Source organism: Mesocricetus auratus, unplaced genomic scaffold (assembly GCF_017639785.1).
Source record: "Mesocricetus auratus isolate SY011 unplaced genomic scaffold, BCM_Maur_2.0 Super-Scaffold_100001, whole genome shotgun sequence".
NCBI lineage: Eukaryota > Metazoa > Chordata > Mammalia > Rodentia > Cricetidae > Mesocricetus > Mesocricetus auratus.
Window position 1 is genome coordinate 14,636,252 of NW_024429187.1, and position 20,584 is coordinate 14,656,835.

Consider the following 20,584-nt stretch of genomic DNA (forward strand, 5'->3'; position numbering starts at 1 on the left):
TAGACAGATATAAAAGATAGGATCAGGGTCTTTGGTGGTCAGCCTCAGGATCTCCAAACACATTGAGGAGAGCATAACAGTCTAGGATTGCAGTCTGAGGTTTGGTGGAACCAGGATCACCTTTGAGTCTAAAGTAGAGGTAAGAGCTAGTGGCTTGGCTGCTTTGCTTTTCTGATCTTCAGCTTGAAGATTGAACCCGAATATCTGTCTCTGGGTCTTTTATTTATTGGTGCTATACCCTGGCCAACCAGCCTGGCCTAATCAGCTAGCTCCAGTACAAGTGAGAGACCCTGATGACATGGGAAGTCCTTCTGTATGCTATGAATATGTGTTGCTTCTATTGGTTGGTTAATAAAGCTGTTTGGGCCAATGGACAGGCAGAATATAGCCAGGTAGAAAATCCAAACAGAGACAGAGAAAGAAGGCAGGGTCAAGGAGATGCCATGTAGTCACCAGGAGGTAAGGTGCCAGGTCACAGGTAAGCCACAGCCACACACAGATTAGTAGATATGGGTTAATTTTATAAGAGAGAGAGAGAAATAGCCAGTAATAAACCTAAGCCACTGGCCAAGCGATAAATTCTCTGAGTGTTTATCTTATAAGCAGCTATGAGGACACGGTAGGTGGAGAGAAACTAGTCAAATGGGTCCAGGCGAGACAGAGCCAAGTCTCCATCTATATCTGACACCCAACATGGGGCTCTCAAGTTTCCACATAAGACCTAAGACATCTTAAAACAAAAAGTGGGTTCCACGATGCATATATGAAGCTGAGGACAGCTTCCCGGTTCTGTCTCTCATTCAGGCCACGGTGCCCAACAACGTAGCATTCAGGCTTGAACATACCCAAAACTAGAACTACAACCAGCAAGAACAATGTCAACCAAGAAACACAAACACATACTGAACATCCAGGCTACAGGCAATTGGCGAATAACAGAGATTACTCCAGGCTGCCCCATCTCAAGGGACCCAAGCCTTGGGCTAAAATGTCTTAGCTAAGACACGGCAGGATAACTGCAACTGTCCAGTCTTCAACCCCAAGATCCTTAAAACCCACGGTGGATGGAATCTTGAGCAAAAAAACACGAGGCTGACCAAGGGTCTCCATACACAAGCCCTCACATGCACATTCGTCCTATACACGCACACACACACACACACACGAACACATACAAACACACACGCATTACATATATAAACACAAAACAGTGATTCGCAGTCTAGCGGTGAGGGTTAATCTAGTGGCCAACTTAATGAGATCTATAATCAACTGAGAGGGGTCTGTGGGTAGACCGAATGGGGGATTATCCTGAGAGGGCTGAGGTAGGATGACTTGACCGCTGTAGGCGGCACCATTCCCTGAGCTGCGCGAAAAGGCAAAAGAGAGCTGAGCGGAAGCCCCCATCAGCTCCGACTGTCTGGTTCAGCTTCCGCCGCCCCAACTTCATCATGGTGGGCTGTATCTTTTAGCCATGAGCCAACATAGCTCCTTTCTCACCTGAGGTTTTGTCAGGATATTTTATCATAACAACGGGGGTAAAAAACAACAACAAAACACCAGCCCAGATGTGACAGGCCATAATCAGATCACAGGAATCGTCCCTGACAATGCAGTGACTTTCACAGAAAGGGGTTTCCTGGTTCGTTATTTCAGACAGAGACCGAATAGCACCGTACCCAACAGTCTTACCTCGGCAGCTAAGTAGTTCCCAGTTGCAAGATGTTTGAATCTGAACAGGCTGTTCCACTGCCCTGCACCGCCCCGGCATGGGTCATGGTGAACCACCTACAGAGAGGGGGAGTTCCAGTGACAAAATGGTATCCGCATGCCAGCCAGCAAGTGCCAGCAGCCAAGGCACCCCGCTGTGCGCGCCAATCCATCTAACATGTATCCCGAGAGCACGAAGTGGGAACTTCCCATCAGTGAGCAAGAGACACACGTCACACCTCACTCGAGGGCGCCCAAGCCTCATGCCTGTAGACACTGTCTTACTGCAGGAGGCCTGCTTCCTGTCAGGGGACAGTTTCTCACAAATAAAATCCCAGGACTTGGGATGATGAGGCACAAGGATTGCAAAGTGTTGAGGGCCACTTGGTGCTGCACAGTGAGTTCCAGGCCAGCCTGGACGAGAAAGTGAGACCCTGCCTATATAATCATTATTAGGCAGGGTCTGGGAAGGCCTGGGCAAAACACCAGCACCACACCAGGCACCCAGGCCGCACAAAGCCCTTGCCAGGAGCTACGTTGCCACCATTCTTCCAGCTTGTTTTAGGAGGCCTGGCTGATTTCAGACTTGTCACTGTCCTCCTGCCCCAGCCTGGTGAGTAGCACCCTTAGCTATGAGTATCTCGATTTCAATGCATTCAAAGAAAAGATACCCGGTACTCTCAGTGGCTATAGGTTCTGCCTCTGCCGCCCCCAGCCACGGCTCAGACAGTGCCTCAGAGGGACATGGCTTCCAGTCTGGTCAGCACTGATGAATTCACAACGGAATTTTTTTCTCCTTTCACCCCCTCGATTAACTTTATGGACACAGCCACAAAGAGATATGTGCTAATTCCACGTCATGGATATGCCACCGGTGTTGCCCATAACGGCAAAGCCAACAGGCTAATGATCTTTATCTTTTTACATAAATATTTAGCAACTCCCCCCCAAGAGAGTACGTACCTCTATTTCCCAGAGTGCTTTAGAACTAGTGGCTGAAGTTGCTGACTGACGCAAGGTCGTCCGAAGGAAAATGTGTTGCTTTTTCTCATAGTCATCGCAGGTCAGAAACTTCTCCTGTTCGGCATGAAACAGTCTCACGACATCACCCTGGAGAGACAGGTGAAGAAATGATAACCTTCCAGCAGCCGCCAGGACCAGCAAGCTGGGGGTCTGGCAGTTCCTTTCTGGCCTGGGCACTCTGGGCTGCAGGGCCGGCGCCTGTCCTTGAAGGCTGTGAGGACATTTCAGATTCCTGGCACATGAGGATGAAGGTTTGCATGGAGGGGTTACTCACCCCTTTCAATACGTCCTCTCGATAGGAACTGAATTTCATGAATAAGGTGATTTTCCAGCTAGTGTTACAATTGACAGCGTTCACCTGTTGACGGAGACAAATGTTAAAAGACTTGAGACTGTGGACTCTATACCCTGTACCAAAAATCACCATTTCAGACAGGAGAAGAAGAAAAAGGACAAGGGAGTGTGAGCCTCAATTAAAAACAAAACAACATCTTTAAAGAGCCATTCAAGACAACTAGTACCCACAGATGCCCAAGGATGCTAACACTAGCAGGATGCTACTTGAGAGAAACAAAAAACAACACGCTCTCCCTCCCTCCCTCCTCTTACCCCTCTCCCCTTTTCTCCTCTTCTCTTGCTCCCTTTCTCCCCACTCCCTCTCTCTTTTCTCTTCCTCCCTCCCAACCTCTCTCTCTCCCCCTCTCTGTTCCCCCTCTTCTCCGTTCTACCTTCACTCCTCTTTCCCACTCTCTTCCTCCCTCCCAACCTCTCTCTCTCCTCCTCTCTGTTCCCCCTCTTCTCTGTTCTACCTTCACTCCTCTTTCCCACTCTCTTCCTCCCTCCCCCTGGAGAACACAGCCCTTCCTTCCCGCCTGGACTCTCACCTCTTTGCAGCCTGGGTTGTCCAGGAGTTCCACGTTGCTGGCATGCAGGGGCTGCCCAGCGTTCACCGGCATCAGAACAACTTTGTCGCCTACGACGATCTGGGGGTCAGAAACACACCCTGATGCTCTGAGAGGCTGGAAACGCCCCCAGCAGTCCTCTCCAGCAGCCTGCCTCCCCGTCCCCTCAGTCTACAGACTGTGACTTGACTCTTCTCCCTGAGCAGCGTGTTCAAATACACGGCCGAGCACTCATCCTCCATGCCTGCCAAGCCCAATTCTCCATTCGTCTCCACATCAGCTGGGGCTCCCCAGAGGTCAGAATCAGGCGATTTTCTCCCCAAAAGTCCTTGCAGCAGACACAATGAAGTCAGCTACCAGGATGTTCCTGTACCCAAGCTTCAGGGTAGCAGAGAACACATCCCTCCGTGCTCCCTCCCCACCGCCAGGCGGTGCTCCCCCTCCACTGGAAGGCAGTGAATCTCAGAATGATGAAGCATCTGACCTCTGGGTTCAGGAAACACGAGGCAGGGCACGACCTTGTAAAAATCTATGCTTCGTCAGGTCTGGGACTTTCGGTTCCTTTTAATTGAAACGTCCAAAACCAGAAGGGTAGGCACCCGTGTTTCTTTTATAATAAGAATTATCAGGGTTCCAGGGGAAAGTACTAAAACATCTAAGTCTGTGTTTATAGAGTGTGATAATGGCAATGTCTATTTTACTAGCACATATCTTTATAGCTAATTCAACATGTAAGAACTGAATTTACCTTTTCTTAAATGGCAATAACAGTGTGATTTTAGTAACTGGAGAGACTTGTGTTAGTTCTTTTTTGTTTTTTTTTCTTACTTAAAATTTATTTAGTTTATGTGTGTGTGTATGTGTGTGTGTTTCTGTCTGTATATTCACCTTTATGCCAGAAAAGGGCATCAGATCCCACTATAGATGGTTGTGAGCCACCCTGTTGAACTCAGGATCTCTGGAAGAGCAGCCAGTGCTCGTAACCATTGAGCCATCTCTAATGTCTTTAGAAGATAGTTTTGTGGTATCTACTTTCACAGCTATGGGGCTTTCCCACTCTGAATCAAAATCAAAAACTTTCCCTTCGCAGGTTTCATACCAATTATATGTTAGAACAATTAAGGATGACTTTGGTATGTAAATGAGAAAACCGTTGGGACTTGGAACATCTCCATGTGCCTTAACCAAAACACACGTTCGCATTTTCAGTGTCATGTGACCCTAAGTGTACAATGTGGAGGAGTTGTGTTACTGCACACTGTATCTAGAGATCTACCTGTGTCCAAGAAGCCTCAAGTTCAGTAACCAAGCACAGCAAGGTGCCCTTGGCTTTGTGGTATGAGTACCTGCTGTTTTCAGGATGGGACTGCGTGATGAGTACCTGCTGCTTGCAGGACAAGCCTCTAGACCCCATCAGACCTTCCAAACACAGATGCCGGCAAATACTCATTTACAGAAAATAAAAATAAGTAAATCTTTTTTTTTTTAGATAACATTTAAGAGGGGCTAGGGAAAACATGTGTATAAGAAATAGTCCATAATCTCGGAGAATTCACATTGCTAGATATGTTGGAATTATTCTCAGAAGAGTGAGGCTTCAGGCCTGAACTATCTGTCGATGCAGCTAGACACTAGGAAGCTCTATTTGATGCATAACCAGAGGGTGAGGCCCTTTGATTTTACATCTTACAATCCCAAAGACTTCTGTTGGGTCTATGCTGTGCGCATGTCACACTCAAGCTGGGATTTCACTGATAATAATGCCACCTGCAGCTGGATGTCCCTGCTTTGAGTGTCACTTTGGGACAGTAAGACGAATCTCACAGTGGGGATTAGAAAACACCAATGCTCTGGTTCCACCTCTGCTACAAATGCCAGGCTTGTCGTTTCGTAAACTCGCAAAAGTTGTCCCCTTGCCGGGTGTTGGTGGCGCACGCCTTTAATCCCAGCACTCGGGAGGCAGAGGCAAGCAGATCTCTGTGAGTTCGAGGCCAGCCTGGTCTACAAAGTGAGTTCCAGGACAGCCTCCAAAGCCACAGAGAAACCCTGTCTCGAAAAACCAAAAAAAAAAAAAAAAATCTGCCTGCTAGATAGAGTCCCTCGCCAAGCATTAGACTTTCCTAGTGACTTAAAGAATTCTACCTCTTCGTGCTTCTAAATCCACTATCAGGGCAGAGGACCCTTGTCTTCTCAGGTCAAGACTGAAAAGGTCAGAGTAACACCTCAAACGTGAGGAAGACACGTGGAAATGAAACACCGATGTTTTCTGCTCACGGTGTCCTCGGTGGTTTTTCTAGTAACTTAGCAGCAGCCAAGGGTTTTCTACACAACTCAGGGTGAAGGGACCTGTGAACCCGTTTCCTCCAAACCATGCATTCCTACCTAACGCACCTTAGTGCACTCCAGGCTGCCATCTGCATCCTTCTCCACTAGAGCCCAAAGGACTTCTTGTTGGATACACACAACCTAAGTCTCTCCTTCACTCATTGCTAAATAGCAAACTATAACTTTAAAACTCCCCTGAGCATTGCAATCTCCTCTCCATTTTAGATACTTACGCAGACACTCCGTCATAATTAAACCACTCGAAGAGACAGTATTGGCAACTGCCTTCAATGAACTACAGTAGGTTGACGTTTCAAAACACTGCCTGTTCCTAGCCAAGAAAACAGGAGTTGCATACAAGTCCGTGTGTGCAGCTAATACAAGGCTGTGGGCATGCCAGCCTTCATCACGTGCAAAGCTACACAGAGGTGAACAAACATGGTGATGGTTTCGGCAAGGTGGAGGAAGACTATCGCAGCAGGACTTAGTGGAGTGCATCCAGAGAAGAACAACTTAACGGCTACAAAGACAAGGTTTGTTTCTGTTGAAACTAACTGTCTAAAGTAGTTGTTACATTCAACTCTCTCCTGATACTATCAAGGGGCTTGCAAGCAGTGAGAGGAAGACAAAGGAGGACTAAACAGAGGGAACCGTGAAATTCACAGCAACCCGGAAGGCAGAGGCTCATTTCACCATGTCATCATATTCTCTTTAGTTTGAGCGCAGCTAGGATTTGTTTGATTTGACATTTAGTGTTCATGAACCACCTACAGAGGGAAACACAGGAATTGTGGGGGTTGGGGACACCATTGTGAGGGAAGTGGATAGTTTGCAGACTGTGTCTTAGCCCTTGAATGACTGAGAGTTGATTGTAACTAACTACACATTCAGAACAAGGATGCGCCATGCTCGCAGAACACGTCACTTAACTTCAAAAGGAAACAGGGGAGGGGAGAACTGGTTTCCCAAGGACTCCAATCCGCCCCCTGCATGCCATGCACCTCAAACCTTACCTAAGGAAGACATCACCAGAAAAATTATTAACCCAATTAAACCATGGCGCTTATGTCCTGTGGAATTGAATTTGTACTTTAAAATTCACTGGAAAAAGAGGTTGTCTATAAAAAAAAAAGGAGAAGAAGAAGACATTTCTAACATAAGAAATACCTCCAAGCAACTAAAGATGCAACCCAAGTATTGACTGTGAAAACTGACAGGGGAATGACATCTCCACTTGAGTCAGAAGCATTGACCACCTGGCATTTGTGTGGAGTTCTACTTACAAACTCGTCTTTACTGAGCACCTTCCAGGAGCTAAGGACTACCACGAAAATATCAAATTTTTAGCCAGGTGTGGTAATGCACAGCTATAATCCCAGTAGTCAGTGGGCTGAAGCTGAGGCAGGAGAACCAATGCAAGTCTGAGGTCAGCCTATGCTATACAACAAGTGGCAAGTCAGGCCAGAAGAGAGTGAGATGCCGTCTCGATAAATAAAAGGATGAAGCCATGGTCCCTATGGAATCATCTCACTGTTTTTTTTTTCTCTTCCACAAAATAACAGAAAAGATCTAAGTCGGTGTTCCTCAACCTGTGGGTCACAACCCCCTTTGGGGCTTGAATGACCTTTTCACAGGGGTCACCTAAGGCCATCCCATCGGAAAACACAGATGTTTACATTACAATTCATAACAGTAGCAAAATTGCAGTTTACGAAGCAGCAACAAAAGTGATTTTACGGTTGGGGTCACCACCACATGAGGAACTGCATTAAAGGGTCACAGCGTTGGGAAGGTTGAGAACCCTGCTCCAAGCACCACACCCCCCTTTATAGCCATCAACAATGAGCAGATGTCACAGTCCCTCAAATCCTGCACACCGTGACAACACCGTAAGAGGCTGGGCTGTGAAGATACCGAACGGAACACTGCCATGGCTCTCCGTTCCCCTGATCATTCAAAAGGCCAGGTGCCGTGGTGGCCCTTTCTTGCAAGCAGGCTCAACCCTGACTAAGCAGGAAAGGGACCGGCCTCTTTGAAAACGCTTCGCACAGTCTGGCTGGGGATGACTCTAACTTGAGCTGAACTCTGTCCTGTGATTTCTGAGCGTGGCCCTACATCGTGAACAAATGCATTTAACCTAGTAAAACAACGCCAACACCAGTTGTGTTGGAAAGTACAACGAAACACAGGCACAAAATCGCCGTGACGCAACCCACCATTCCCTGCGCTAACTCAGGTAGCTTCGAGTTAGCTGGCTGAAGACTGCACTCCCTGAGTTCTCTAGAACACTGCGTGTTGTTTGCCCCCCCCCTTGGTTTTGCGTGCACGTACATTATCCCCCTCGCTTCTCAGCTTCCAGAAGGGATGGATGTAGAACCAGGACCCTTCGTTCCCGGCAGCGTCCAACGATACACGCATGGCGTTCTTCTCCAGTAAAGCGGGTAGCCTCTTGTTGACAGTCAGGTACTTGTTGCTTTTTATATGCAGCAGCTGCAGAGGAAAGATGGATGTTAGAGCCTGTACCCGTGGCCTCCTCGGGTAGATGTACTCACAAATCCATACGGCACAACCCGTGCCGGAAACCAAACACAGGAGCCACCACCAGCTTGCCGAGCTGCCCACCTGTCTCCTCCTCGTCTCCACCCCAAGTTCTGCTTCTAGGGTGATGGAGACTGTGTGGGGAAGATACCCCAGGGGACACTGAAATGATACACCAGGGGACACTGGAGACACCTTCATCCACTGAGAAATTGCAAAGTGAAACCAGGCTTTCCAAAAAAACAAACCAATAAAAAAGCCCTGGAGGGTCCCTGAAATCTCACCCATTCCCAATACTCATGCCACACAAGCAGAATCTGCTAAAGAAAATCAAAGCCTGAGAGGAGGCACACACCTACTCCATGCCCTAAGCACTCTGTCCATCAACAGTGCTAACTCTCACTCTGTAACTTCAAGAGAGTCAGAAAGAAAGGAGACTCTGACAAGCGCCAACCTCCCACCCCCCACACACCGACTTCTGAGATGAATTCAGGAGGACCAGCCTTCGTGTCGCCCTTCTCCATGGACACCACAGTCTTCCCAAAATATACCCTTACTGGGTAACTACAGACAAACTTCCCATCTAGTTTCAAAACCAGTCAAAAGAGAAGGGGCATTTTAGTGCCCATAAGATGAGGCAGAAGTTATTTCAAAGTAAAATGGAACATTTTTAATTGAGAAGAGAGGATCATCTTTTTGCAAAGCTCCAGGTTCTACCTACCCTCGGTTCTTATCGCACTAATGAAGATGTGGAAACCCATGGGTCTAGGAGCTACCTCAACTGGTCAGGTGCTACCTGACAAGCCCGAGGGCCCAAGTTCAATCCCCCAAGCTAAAAACTCAAAACGGAACTCATAATCCCAGCACTGGGAAGGTGTATCCCTGGGCTTCCAGGCAGCCAGCCTAGCTGTGAGTCCAGGCTGTGAGAGACCTATACTCCAAAAACAGCGTGGGACAGCTCCTAATAGCAACACCTGAGATGAAGCTCACTTCAGGCTTCCACACACAGACACCCATGCACCTGCACACGCACACACATGCACACGCACACACATGCACACACACGCACATACACACACATGCATACATACACACACATGCATACATGCACACACACACTCATGTGCATACACACCCTCAAGACTGAGTATGTACCTCCAGGGTCCACGTTGAAGCACAAAGCACAGCCCCTAAGACAAGCATTTGTACTTGAAGGTACTTGACAAGGAGCTTGAATGAGTCACCAAAACTCAGTGAAGAGACGTCTCTGGAAGTCTACTTAGGGGATGTGCAGTCCCAGCAAGTCAAAAGTCACTCCCTCCACCCTGTCCTGTGGGGACAGCTTTGCCCTGCCCTCTGGCACACTGCCATTGGCCCATGACAGAACACCAGAAGACATTATTCTTTAATGCAGCCGTATAAAGCTCCTCGTTGTGGCGATTGCTGTAAGGAACCTGTGCCGGCTGTTGTTTGCCGTTTTAACAGTGTCCTCTTTATGAGCACTCAAGGGAAACACTTTCCTGGTCTCGCTTCTGGGAACGACTGTGTTTCTAGTCTCACGATGAGCACTACGCTGTAGACCTCCACTACCAGGGCTGTAGCAGGGTCACAGGGACAGCAATGCCTTGGCCTGGGGTCACAGGGACAGCAATGCCTTGGCCTGGGGTCACAGGGACAGCAATGCCTTGGGCTGGGGTCACAGGGACAGCAATGCCTTGGGCTGGGGTCACAGGGACAGCAATGTCTTGGCCTGGGGTCACAGGGACAGCAATGCCTTGGCCTGGGGTCACAGGGACAGAAATGCCTTGGCCTGGGGTCACAGGGACAGAAATGTCTTGGCCTGGGGTCACAGGGACAGCAATGCCTTGGGCTGGGGTCACAGGGACAGCAATGCCTTGGCCTGGGGTCACAGGGACAGAAATGCCTTGGGTTGGGGTCACAGGGACAGCAATGTCTTGGCCTGGGGTCACAGGGACAGCAATGTCTTGGCCTGGGGTCACAGGGACAGCAATGCCTTGGCCTGGGGTCACAGGGACAGCAATGCCTTGGCCTGGGCTCACAGGGACAGCAATGCGTTGCACTGGGCTCACAGGGACAGCAATGCGTTGCACTGGGCCTTACGAAACATTTTAAGCAACCCTCACTTTTGACCCCGCCTCATCCAGCCACCCATTATTTTCCCTTCGACCCAGCTGCCTCCCTTGGCGACTGGGGCTTTATCTACCAATGCGCCATGTTTCTTGGAGAAGGTCTCACTGAAAGGCGAGGCACTCGTTAGCAAACAAACACACAAAAAAGAAAGCCTCAAGGATCCAAGTGAAGCATGGGAAAGAAATGAGCTGAGACCAAGCAGTGTGTATCCTGACAATGAAGACTGAAAGCCACAGGAATATTGCCTGTTAAACAAATGTACCATCTGAAAACTTTCCCCTTCCACCCCAGGAGAACGGCGAGCATCAGCCCACCCACCGAAAGGGCTGTGTCTTCTGGGCCTTACAAACCCTCTTGCACAGGCTTGCCTCCGGTCACTTAAGCTCGCGCCTAGAGATCGGTTTTCCGCGTGCCTGCATGGATCGCCTATGCCCGGGGTTTGCAGGCCCGCGCCATCGGCCTGGCACAAAGAGTGTTCAATACACACATAATATGATGTGTGTTCACTGAAAGCCTCATACTAATCACCACCCACTCCATAGAAGGAACGCGGTACCACAAATGCTTCAGACCGCTTGACACATGGGTAGTTTGACAGGTCACCCATAAAACACTTCCCTCTCTGATGACAAAACGAAGACTTACTTGTATAACGTTGCTGTATTTCACGATTTCTCCCAAAAGCTTCCTGTTCTCTGATTCATTCTGCTTCTGCTCCAGCTCAGCGGCGTGCTGCGAGAGGGCGGCCAAGTCGTCAGTGCGGGAGCAGAGATGATGACTTACAAAGAATTCTTAGCAGCAAGAAGAAGTCAGGCTGGCTGTGTGATCGGGGAGCTGGATTTGAGACAGGGCTTCTCTGAGTAGCCCTGCCTGTCCTGGAACTCACTCTGTAGGCTCATCGAGACTCAAGCTCAGAGATCTGCCTGCATAGTGCTGGGGTTAAGTGCACACACCACCATGCCCAGCAAGGAAGTTTTCTGTTACTGGGAGTATATTTACACTCGGCTCTCGTGGATCTCCCCACTCTACCCAACCCCACCCCAAGTATGGCAACTATACCATCTGTGCTGAATACAGACGAACCTGTCTTGTTTCTATACTGCAAACTTCAGTTAAGTGGAAGGCTCTGTGGAACTAGAAACTGTTCTACGGTATGGCGTGAAACTGTTAGAAAAACAGGTAAATTAATATCTCACAGCATGGCTTTCAATTCTGAGAGTACCTAGGATTTAAATGATACAAAACTTAGTACTATCAAATTCAGACTCAATCAAACTATATATATATATCCTCCATAGACTGTTAAGGGGGAAAAAAAGTACTATAAAGGGTAAAATATAATTAGATTTAGTAGTCAGGGGGTTTTAATTCCTTTTCGGTTTGGTGAGAAGTTTAGAATTAGCCCGGCACACCTTAAAAAATAACAGTGGGGATGTGTTGCCCATATGCCAGGAAATAAGTAGGTACGCCCTACAATGGAAAACTACTTACCTCTGCACTGTGCCTGGGCTCTAACTGAAATCTCTTACACAATGGTGAAATCAGCAAGCCAAGCGGCCGGTTGCCTGCTTGTTATTGTTGCTCTCGGGCCAGCCTCGGGGCCAGCCTCAGAGGAAGAGGGCAACGGCTCACCTGGAGTTTCTTCAGCAGGGCAGCCTCCGTGTGGTTCCCTTGTTTTGCCTGTTTGGCTTTCCAGTATTGCTTCTGGGCAGAGTATCGATTCATGGGGCACACCTTGAAAAGGCAGTCTGAGAAACAAACAGACCAATGTAACTAAGGCTCCAGGCACTTTCTAGACACACTTTGTAAGCCTAGCTGGGGACATTAATATCTTTTAGTGTTTAGGACATTCAAAGGTCATGCCACAGTCATTCCCTGAACAAGTCTTAATGCACTCTACAGCATCCTTTTCAAATACCTACTTAGGTTTCATTAAAGTAGATGCTTCTTCATTAGGGTTTTACGAAACATTCTAGCTAGTGTAATTCATGAGGAAGTCAATGGCGTGGTTGTATAAGGCAATTCTTATTTTAGTTGACTTCGGATGTTTTGAGACAGGGTTTCATGTAGCCCAGGCTAACCTCTGTCTTACTAGGTAGACAAGATGGCCTTGATTTCCTGGCCTTCCTGCCTTTCCCTTGACAGTCCTAGTGCAGCAGGCACAAGCCACCACATGTTGTGGAATAGTTAACCATTTAAAGATGTGTTACATTTGTTTATGCTGTAGAATACCACTGTAACTATGTGAAGGTGTGTTACCTTTGTTTATGCTGCGTTTGCTTAACAATGTAAAGATGTGAAATGTTTGTTTATGCTGTAGAATACTACTGTAACTATGTGAAGGTGTGTTACATTTGTTTATGCTGTGTTTGCTTAACAATGTAAAGATTTGTTACTTTTATTTATGTCGCATTTGTTTAATTATGAAAGTATGTGTAGTTGTTTCACCCTGCCTGCCTAAGGCACCTGACTGGTCTAATAAAGAGATAAACAGCCAATAGGTAGGCAGAGAAAGGATAGCCAGGGATAGCAGGCAGAGAGAATAAAGAGGAGGATAAATCTAGGCTTGGGAAGACCGAAAGAGAAGGGAAAAAGGATGAGAGAATGAGGGAAAAAGAGAGGGACACTCCCAGGGCCAGATGCCAGGCAACTACCAGCTGGCCACAAGAAGCAGTGAAAGAAGGAAATACAGAAGGAAAGAAAGGTAAAAAGCCCCTGGGCAAAACATAGATACACAGATTAAAGTAAGATCTGAGATAAGGCCAAGTGCTCGTAACTATGGATAAGTCCCCATGTCATGACTTCAGAACTGATTGATGGCCCAAAAGAAAGTCCGGTACAGGAGGCTGACATGGTTAGATAGTGAGTTCAAGGCCAGGCTGGACTACTCCGCCTCAAAACAAAACTAAGAAAAGATGCTGGATCTGCCCTCATACTACTTGTCCATGTTCAGTATATTTGATGCAAGAAGTAACCACATGGCCATTACAGCCATCCAGCCCCCTAGGCTCCAAATACCTGGGGTGAACATGGTGGACATCTGAGAGACAGTGTCATAGGGAGGAAAAATCAGACAAAACAAAAGCCGAAACTGTGGTCCTGATTTCCAGATACCTAAATCTGTAGGCTGGAGACCATAATCATAGGTGACCATAGCAGTGATGGCTCAAAAACGGAAGAGTTAAGCAGTGATTCCTTCCCAATGGGAAGAGCGGGCTCAGCAGGGGTCCATGTGCTGGGATTTCACATGAGGTGACCTCAACATAACACACAGGTCAACTCCCAAGGTCTGAGGGTCCCGGATGCTCCTCCTGTTTGGGTGATAAAATACTTACTAGCAGCTGTCACATTGGCCACAGTCAGGGGGGAGGGAGGATGACCGTCTGCTGCCCAGCCCTCTGCCTCCACTTACACGGTCCCGGATCCCAGCCAGGGACTCTGCTGCCCACCCCAACGCAGTCATAGGAATCCCCACAGACATGTCCAGCGGTCCAACTCCCTCTAGAATCTGTCACTGATACCACCCACATATGACAAAACAATCATTGAGGGGCCGGAGAGATGGCTCAGTGGCAGAGTAGCCCAGCCAGGGGCGGCTCAAATTCTGGGGACCCAACACCCTCTTCTGACCTTCTTGGGCAACAGGCATGCACACACATACATAAAGGCCAAGGGCTCATATACGATAAAAAATTCTGGCGGTCATGGTGGCACACGCCTTCCTTAAGCCCAGCACTTGGGAGGCACAGGCAGGCAGATCTCTGCGAGTTCAAGGTCAGCCTGGTCTACATAGTGAGTTCCAGGGCAGCCTGGGCTATGTAGTAAGCCTCTGTCTCAAATAAATAAATAAATAAACTAAAAACAAGAAAAAAATCCTTAAAAAAACTTACTTTGTTTTTTTAAAAAAATGTGTTACTATTTAGAGACAGTCTCACTTTTTAAGTATATATCAAAAAAATAAAATTCAATACAATCAAATATCCCTGCAGCCACATTCTCTCTCTCTCTGTCTCTGTCTCTCTGTCTCTGTCTCTCTTGTCTCTCTCTCTGTCTGTCTGTCTCTCTCTGTCTCTGTCTCTGTCTGTCTCTGTCTGTCTCTCTCTGTCTGTCTGTCTCTGTCTGTCTGTCTCTGTCTGTCTGTCTCTGTCTCTCTCTGTCTGTCTCTGTCTCTCTGTCTCTGACTGTCTGTCTGTCTGTCTCTCTCTGTCTGTCTGTCTCTCTCTCTCCTGCCTGTGGATCCAGATGTAGAATTCTCAGCCGCCATGTCTGCCCATGCTTCCCGCCATGAGGATAACGAACTAAACCTCTGAACTGCAAGCCAGCCCCAACCAAAAGCTTTCTTTTCTAAACCATGGTGTCTCTTCACAGCCATAGAACCCTAAGACAAGGAGCAGGACTAACACTTTTAAGAAATTAAAAATAAAACAGGAGACATAATGACCTTATAATTGTGTACATAATTGGTTGGTTGGTTGGTTGGTTGGTTGGTTGGTTGGTTGGTTGGTTGGTTGGTTTGGACACTGTGGAAGCCGGAGAATAACTTTTAGAAGTTGGTTCTCTCCTTCCACCTCGTCAGTTCCAGGAATCAAACACATGTCATCATGCTGCACAGAGAGCCCTTCACCCACTAAGTCATCTTGTCTGCCCCACAAATTCTATCAGCTGCCCTACTTTCTGAAACAGAAAAGTAACACAGAGTTCCAAACTTTAAAAATACTAACATGAAGCTGAAGAGATGGCTTGGTGGTTAAAAGACTTCCTGGACTTCCAGAGGGCTGAGTTTGTTTCCCAGTACCCACACTGGACAACTCACAACCAACCACCTATAACTCCAGTTCCAAGTGATCTGATGCCCTCTTTTGGCTTTCACAGGTACTACACTCACGTGCATGCATACACACACACACACACACACACACACAAATACATCTAAATAAAAATAATTTTAAAACACTGCCTCAAAAAATCAAAACTAAATAAATAATTTTTAAAATACTAATATAGACAAATGCTTGTCCATTTGGCTTTGCAGGGCTGAGGATTGAACCCACGGCCTTCCATATGTTAGGCAAGCACTAAGCTATAGATCCACTAAGATTTACCACTAAGATATAACCCTAGCCTGAGAGTGAATAGTTTCTATGAGGCAGAAAATGATGCCTTCAAAATGCTAACCCAGGCTTGAAGACCATCACGGCTACAATGTGACTCAGAAGTACTGGCAGATGCCCGTGAAGACCAAAGGCTGCCGTTGAGGCGTGTTGTCTTTGGCAGCATATCCTACAAGGCTCAGAAATTATTTCCTACACATTAGCAATTACAAAGAGGGTTATACAAAGTTTTCAAAGCATAAATACTAAGGTTGTTCACAAGCAGGCATGAAAGGATGTCTGTGAGTTAGTGCTGTAGATTATTTTGACAAACATGAGGCCAGAAACAAAACTACATTGTCTTGGCGCAGCAAAAACACAAGTTGACGTTCGTGCAGAACACAGCCCTGCGACCCATGGACCGTTCTCATCAACTCATTCACTTGTGGAAAGAGAAGCAGTAGACCCCTCACTGTTGCTGCAGATTCCGATCATGGTTCATGAGGAAGTGGTCTTTTGACACAGAAAATACGTGTGGGTGAATTTTAGAATTACCCCGATGCTGCTCCTTTGAAACGGCATCTTTGGGAAGCCAGGATGGCATCTCTACAGACAGCATTGAGGCCTGAGTACGTGTCTGAATCGGTTAGGAAACAGACATCAGACCCAGCTTATTGTAATCCCCACCAGGAGTCCTGCCTGTGCCCTGGGTGTTGTGACTCAGCCCCTACCCTCAGGAAGCTCGCTGTGAACTGAAAGTTTCCCATGGGGGCTCTGGAGGAGCATAAAGATTGCTCCATGGAGCTCTCCCGCGGGTGACGTCTCATTTTACATCAGTAAATATGCGTGAGAATTAGGACGGCAAGACCGTCTGGACTGACAGAACACAGGTCAAACACCTTCTGCGGAAAAGTTGCATTGGAGTGGAGCTTAGGTGTGACTAGTTTTCTCTCACTGCCTCCCTCAGAGCATGTTAGAAAATGTCGACTAACCTTGGACTGGTCGGATATTTTGTCCTATTCTAAATTTACTGCCCAGCAAAAGTGTTACTAATGCCTGCCACGCCTAATTCACAGGGGTGCTGAGACGGACCAAAGGATAATCTAAGTGAAGTCTCTGTGTGAGCTCTGATGCCTGCCACAGATGTGAGGCGGTATGATTAACGCTGCCTCCTTCTCTCAGTCAGAGCCCCACGAAGGTGCAGACGTGACTAAGCCCTCAGCAAGCCACAAAAAAAACCCAGCCATCTTAAGCTCAGCCTGAACACACCCCAAGAGTATGCAATTAACAGCGCGTCCACCCTTTCGGTGGAAGACGGTCCTGAGTGTGCTTGTATAAAAGTCGTGAAGTCTCTGGAACGCAGCGGCATCGAGCAGAGGAAATGCTTGCCGCTGCCTGGCAAGTCAAACACGCAGGTTCTGTCACAATACCAGCAAGGGCGGCGCCTCAGACAGGCCCCCTTCCTCCTGTTCACAGAATTCGGCTAGTTCAGACTCACCCAGACCTATCCGGACCTTTCCGAACCTGCTGTTACAGTCAGCTCTCCAGGGAGCTGAGGGCACACACCCATAACCCAAGCGCTCGGGTGGAGGACTGCCGTGAGTCTGAGGCTAGCCTATGCTGCAGTGTGAGACCCTGTCTCAAAAAACCAAGTCAGCTCCTCCAAGTCCTGCGTCTGTTCATTCTCTCAACTTGAAAGGGACTCTCCACTCAGAAACTAGTTCAGAGTCACTTTTTAACTAGACAGCCCCCTGCTCCCCATCATCTCAAGGCTCAATGAATTAATAATTTAAAAAAAAAAGGAAAAAAGTCTATATCATAGAATGATCATGAAAAGCACAAGTAAAAGGAAGTGATTTGAGTTTAATTCTTTTGACAGGTTTATCCTTCACCGAGGAGGCCAACAATCTGCAGGAACACAGTGTATTGGGATATGTCAGTTATCCAGCAAGGCACGGCACGTTCACCAGGCAGTGTCAGGGGAACCACGGTGCAACATCAGGAACTCTTTTCTAATCGCCTTGGAACAACAGGTCTCAACCTCTGGGTGTGACCCTTTTGGGGGGGCGGGGTCACATCAGGTATCCTATATATCAGACATCTGTATTATGATTCCTAACAGTAGTAAATTACAGCTATTTGGTAGCAATGAAAATGACTTTTTTGAAGGGGGTGGGGGATCACCACAACACAGGGAACTGTGTTAAAGGATCACAGAGCCACGAAGGCTGAGAACCAAGGCTGAGCTTTGACAGGAAGTGAAGCCACCAGAGGGCACCTGCTTCCGCCTCGCTTCAAACGAATGTGGAGGGGTGGACCCTTGAAACCTCTGAAAGTTGTGTAGCAGAAACTCCACACTGGATGACACCAAGCCCCACGACCATACACACACACACACACACACACACACACACACACACACACACACACTGTAAATCCAGCAGGAAAACAACCGATACCTCCACTTCCTGTAGCCACCGACTCAAGTTTGAAATGCTTTGCTTTGTACCGCTAAAACATTGGCCCCTGAGGCTGTTTCTGTCCCCCCAGAAACCACCTTCAGCACTCTAGTCGAGGCCAGTGGGTAAATCTCAGTGCGTCTTGCCAAGGGTGAAGGGAAGGCATGTTTCCTCACGTCTCCTCCCCAGAGACGCCTTAAGACTTGAGCGACGTAAAGCACATTAACCCATCAGCAAGCCAGCGGACATCCAGCTCCTCCATGCTGCCTGTAGAATGACCTCATGCTGATTAGGGAACGCCGCTGCCAGAGACTTCACTCCCTGCCTGGGGAGGAAGGTGTATGAGACGAGGTTCTGGGCAGGTTCTCCCCTTTGGAAGGGGACACAGCTGAGTCCGGTAGCCTTTCCCGTGACAAATGAAGTTGTAGAGCACTTCCTTGGGAAGGAGACAGGAAGGCAAGGGGCCAGTCCACAACAGCGACTCATCTCAGACCTGGTCATGGGAGGGTCTAACCTGGCCATGGGAGGGTCTAACCTGGTCATGGGAGGGTCTAACCTGGTCATGGGAGGGTCTAACCTGGTCATGGGAGGGTCTAACCTGGGCATGGGAGGGTCTAACCTGGCCATGGGAGGGTCTAACCTGGTCATGGGAGGGTCTAACCTGGTCATGGGAGGGTCTAACCTGAGCATGGGAGGGTCTAACCTGGGCATGTGATGGTGTAACCTGGTGGTGGGATGGTCTAACCTGGTGGTGGGATGGTCTAACCTGGTGGTGGGATGGTCTAACCTGGTCATGGGAGGGTCTAACCTGGTCATGGGATGGTCTAACCTAGTTTTAGGATGGTCTAACCTTGTCATGGAATGGTCTGACCTGGTCATGGGATGGTCTGACCTGGTCATAGGATGGTCTAGCCTGGTTGTAGGATGGTCTAGCCTGGTTGTGGAATGGTCTAACCCGATTGTGGAATGGTCTAACCTGGTTGTGGAATGGTCTGAGCTGGTTGTGGAATGGTCAGCAACAGAGCTGTAACTCGACTTTTACTTCAGTCTAAGAAACTCATTTTGAAATGCACTGTCTGCATTAGAGACTCTCAGTGTTGAGAAGTTACCAGAGAGAGTACGTACGGTTCTTATGGAAATATCAAACCAAACCTCTCCCTTGGCCCTGCCTAGGGAGGCTGCAAAGGCCAGGAGGAATGGACGGCCTGCATTAAGAAAAGTTCACCACAACACATCTTGGGCCGGCACCCATGAAAACAGCAATCTCCTTCCTCCATGGCAGAGCCGGCTACATTACCGTGGACGGGAAGGGAAACGGTCTTTCACAGCTCCAGGCTGCGCAATGCTGAAGTGTTATGCCTCAAAGGGGACTCAGATAAAACCCAAGCTTCTGTTCTCTAAGATAAAGGAGCAAAAGCTCAGAGGCTGAGTTGTCAAGGTTCTTTCTGATGAGAGGTTCCAGATCAGGACACATGACGTGCACAGACAAGAGCAACCGCACGCAGGGCCTTTGAGGGCCCTGGCAAAGACTGCGTGTGTTGGGTGCCTTTCTGTTCTGTTACTGGGACAGTAATGAAGCAAAGGGCGGGAAGGCCGCGGAAGACCAAGCTCCTAACTTTTTGTCCCCACCAGAGAGACTTCTCTGCTTCACAATAGAGCCACAGTCTGGGGACCAAGCCTTCTGTGCATGGATCCGGGTGTGTGGGAGTGGCATTCAACATCCAAACTATAGCATTGACCTTGACAGGGAAGGCATTGCTGCCATGCTTGGTCCCTCAATCCGGCTGATAATTTTATCAGCAGACACTGTGTAAACAGTAAGGAGGATTACAAACTGGCAACAAAAGGTGTTTTCTCTTCACCCTTGAGGTCAGTCATGGTTACAGAAACGAAAACGCCGCAGTTCTTAAACCCGCAAAGTGGCTAAGGAGCTGATCTGGAACTTGAACACAGGAGCCTCCAAACCCAATTTAATATGCAGCTATGGGTCAAAGCAATTGCTCACATGTTTTTTTCATGTTGAAGCAAAGTGTGTCAGGTTAAATGTTGTTCTTATCTCTGCATGTGCATCTTAGAGGTCACTCAGAACCAGCTGAAACCAGCTTCCACCACAAACCTTGTGTCCCCAAACAGAATCCTTGGGAGTTCGGCATTTAAACCTTCACTCCGTCACCACAGCAAGATCGGGTCTGCTGTCACCACAATAGATGTGACTGTTCCGTCAACAGCAAATCCTTAATGAGACCAGCAAGCACAAACAGTGGAAGAATACTGGCCAGACAGCGAGGAATGGCTCGCTTCTCATCCATCCTGTGAAAGCCATGTGACACAAACACCTTTCAGATAAAAACTGTGGGATATATACATTCACATCTATACACACGTG

The 20,584-nt window shown here is 48.0% G+C and overlaps 1 protein-coding gene across 2 annotated transcripts in view; it reads right to left on the reverse strand.

The window, feature by feature from the left end:
- Nucleotides 1-20,584, reverse strand: part of Itpr2 (inositol 1,4,5-trisphosphate receptor type 2) — a 394,738-nt gene that overhangs the window by 318,799 nt on the left and 55,355 nt on the right. For both annotated transcript variants that reach the window (XM_040743610.1, XM_040743611.1), the window contains exons 3-9: nt 12,282-12,397; nt 11,295-11,381; nt 8,292-8,450; nt 3,618-3,716; nt 3,008-3,091; nt 2,674-2,820; nt 1,693-1,788 (exon numbers count right to left, since the gene is read on the reverse strand). In XM_040743610.1, coding sequence (XP_040599544.1) covers nt 1,693-1,788; nt 2,674-2,820; nt 3,008-3,091; nt 3,618-3,716; nt 8,292-8,450; nt 11,295-11,381; nt 12,282-12,397 — 788 coding nt within the window. The remainder of the gene's footprint in view (nt 1-1,692; nt 1,789-2,673; nt 2,821-3,007; nt 3,092-3,617; nt 3,717-8,291; nt 8,451-11,294; nt 11,382-12,281; nt 12,398-20,584) is intronic.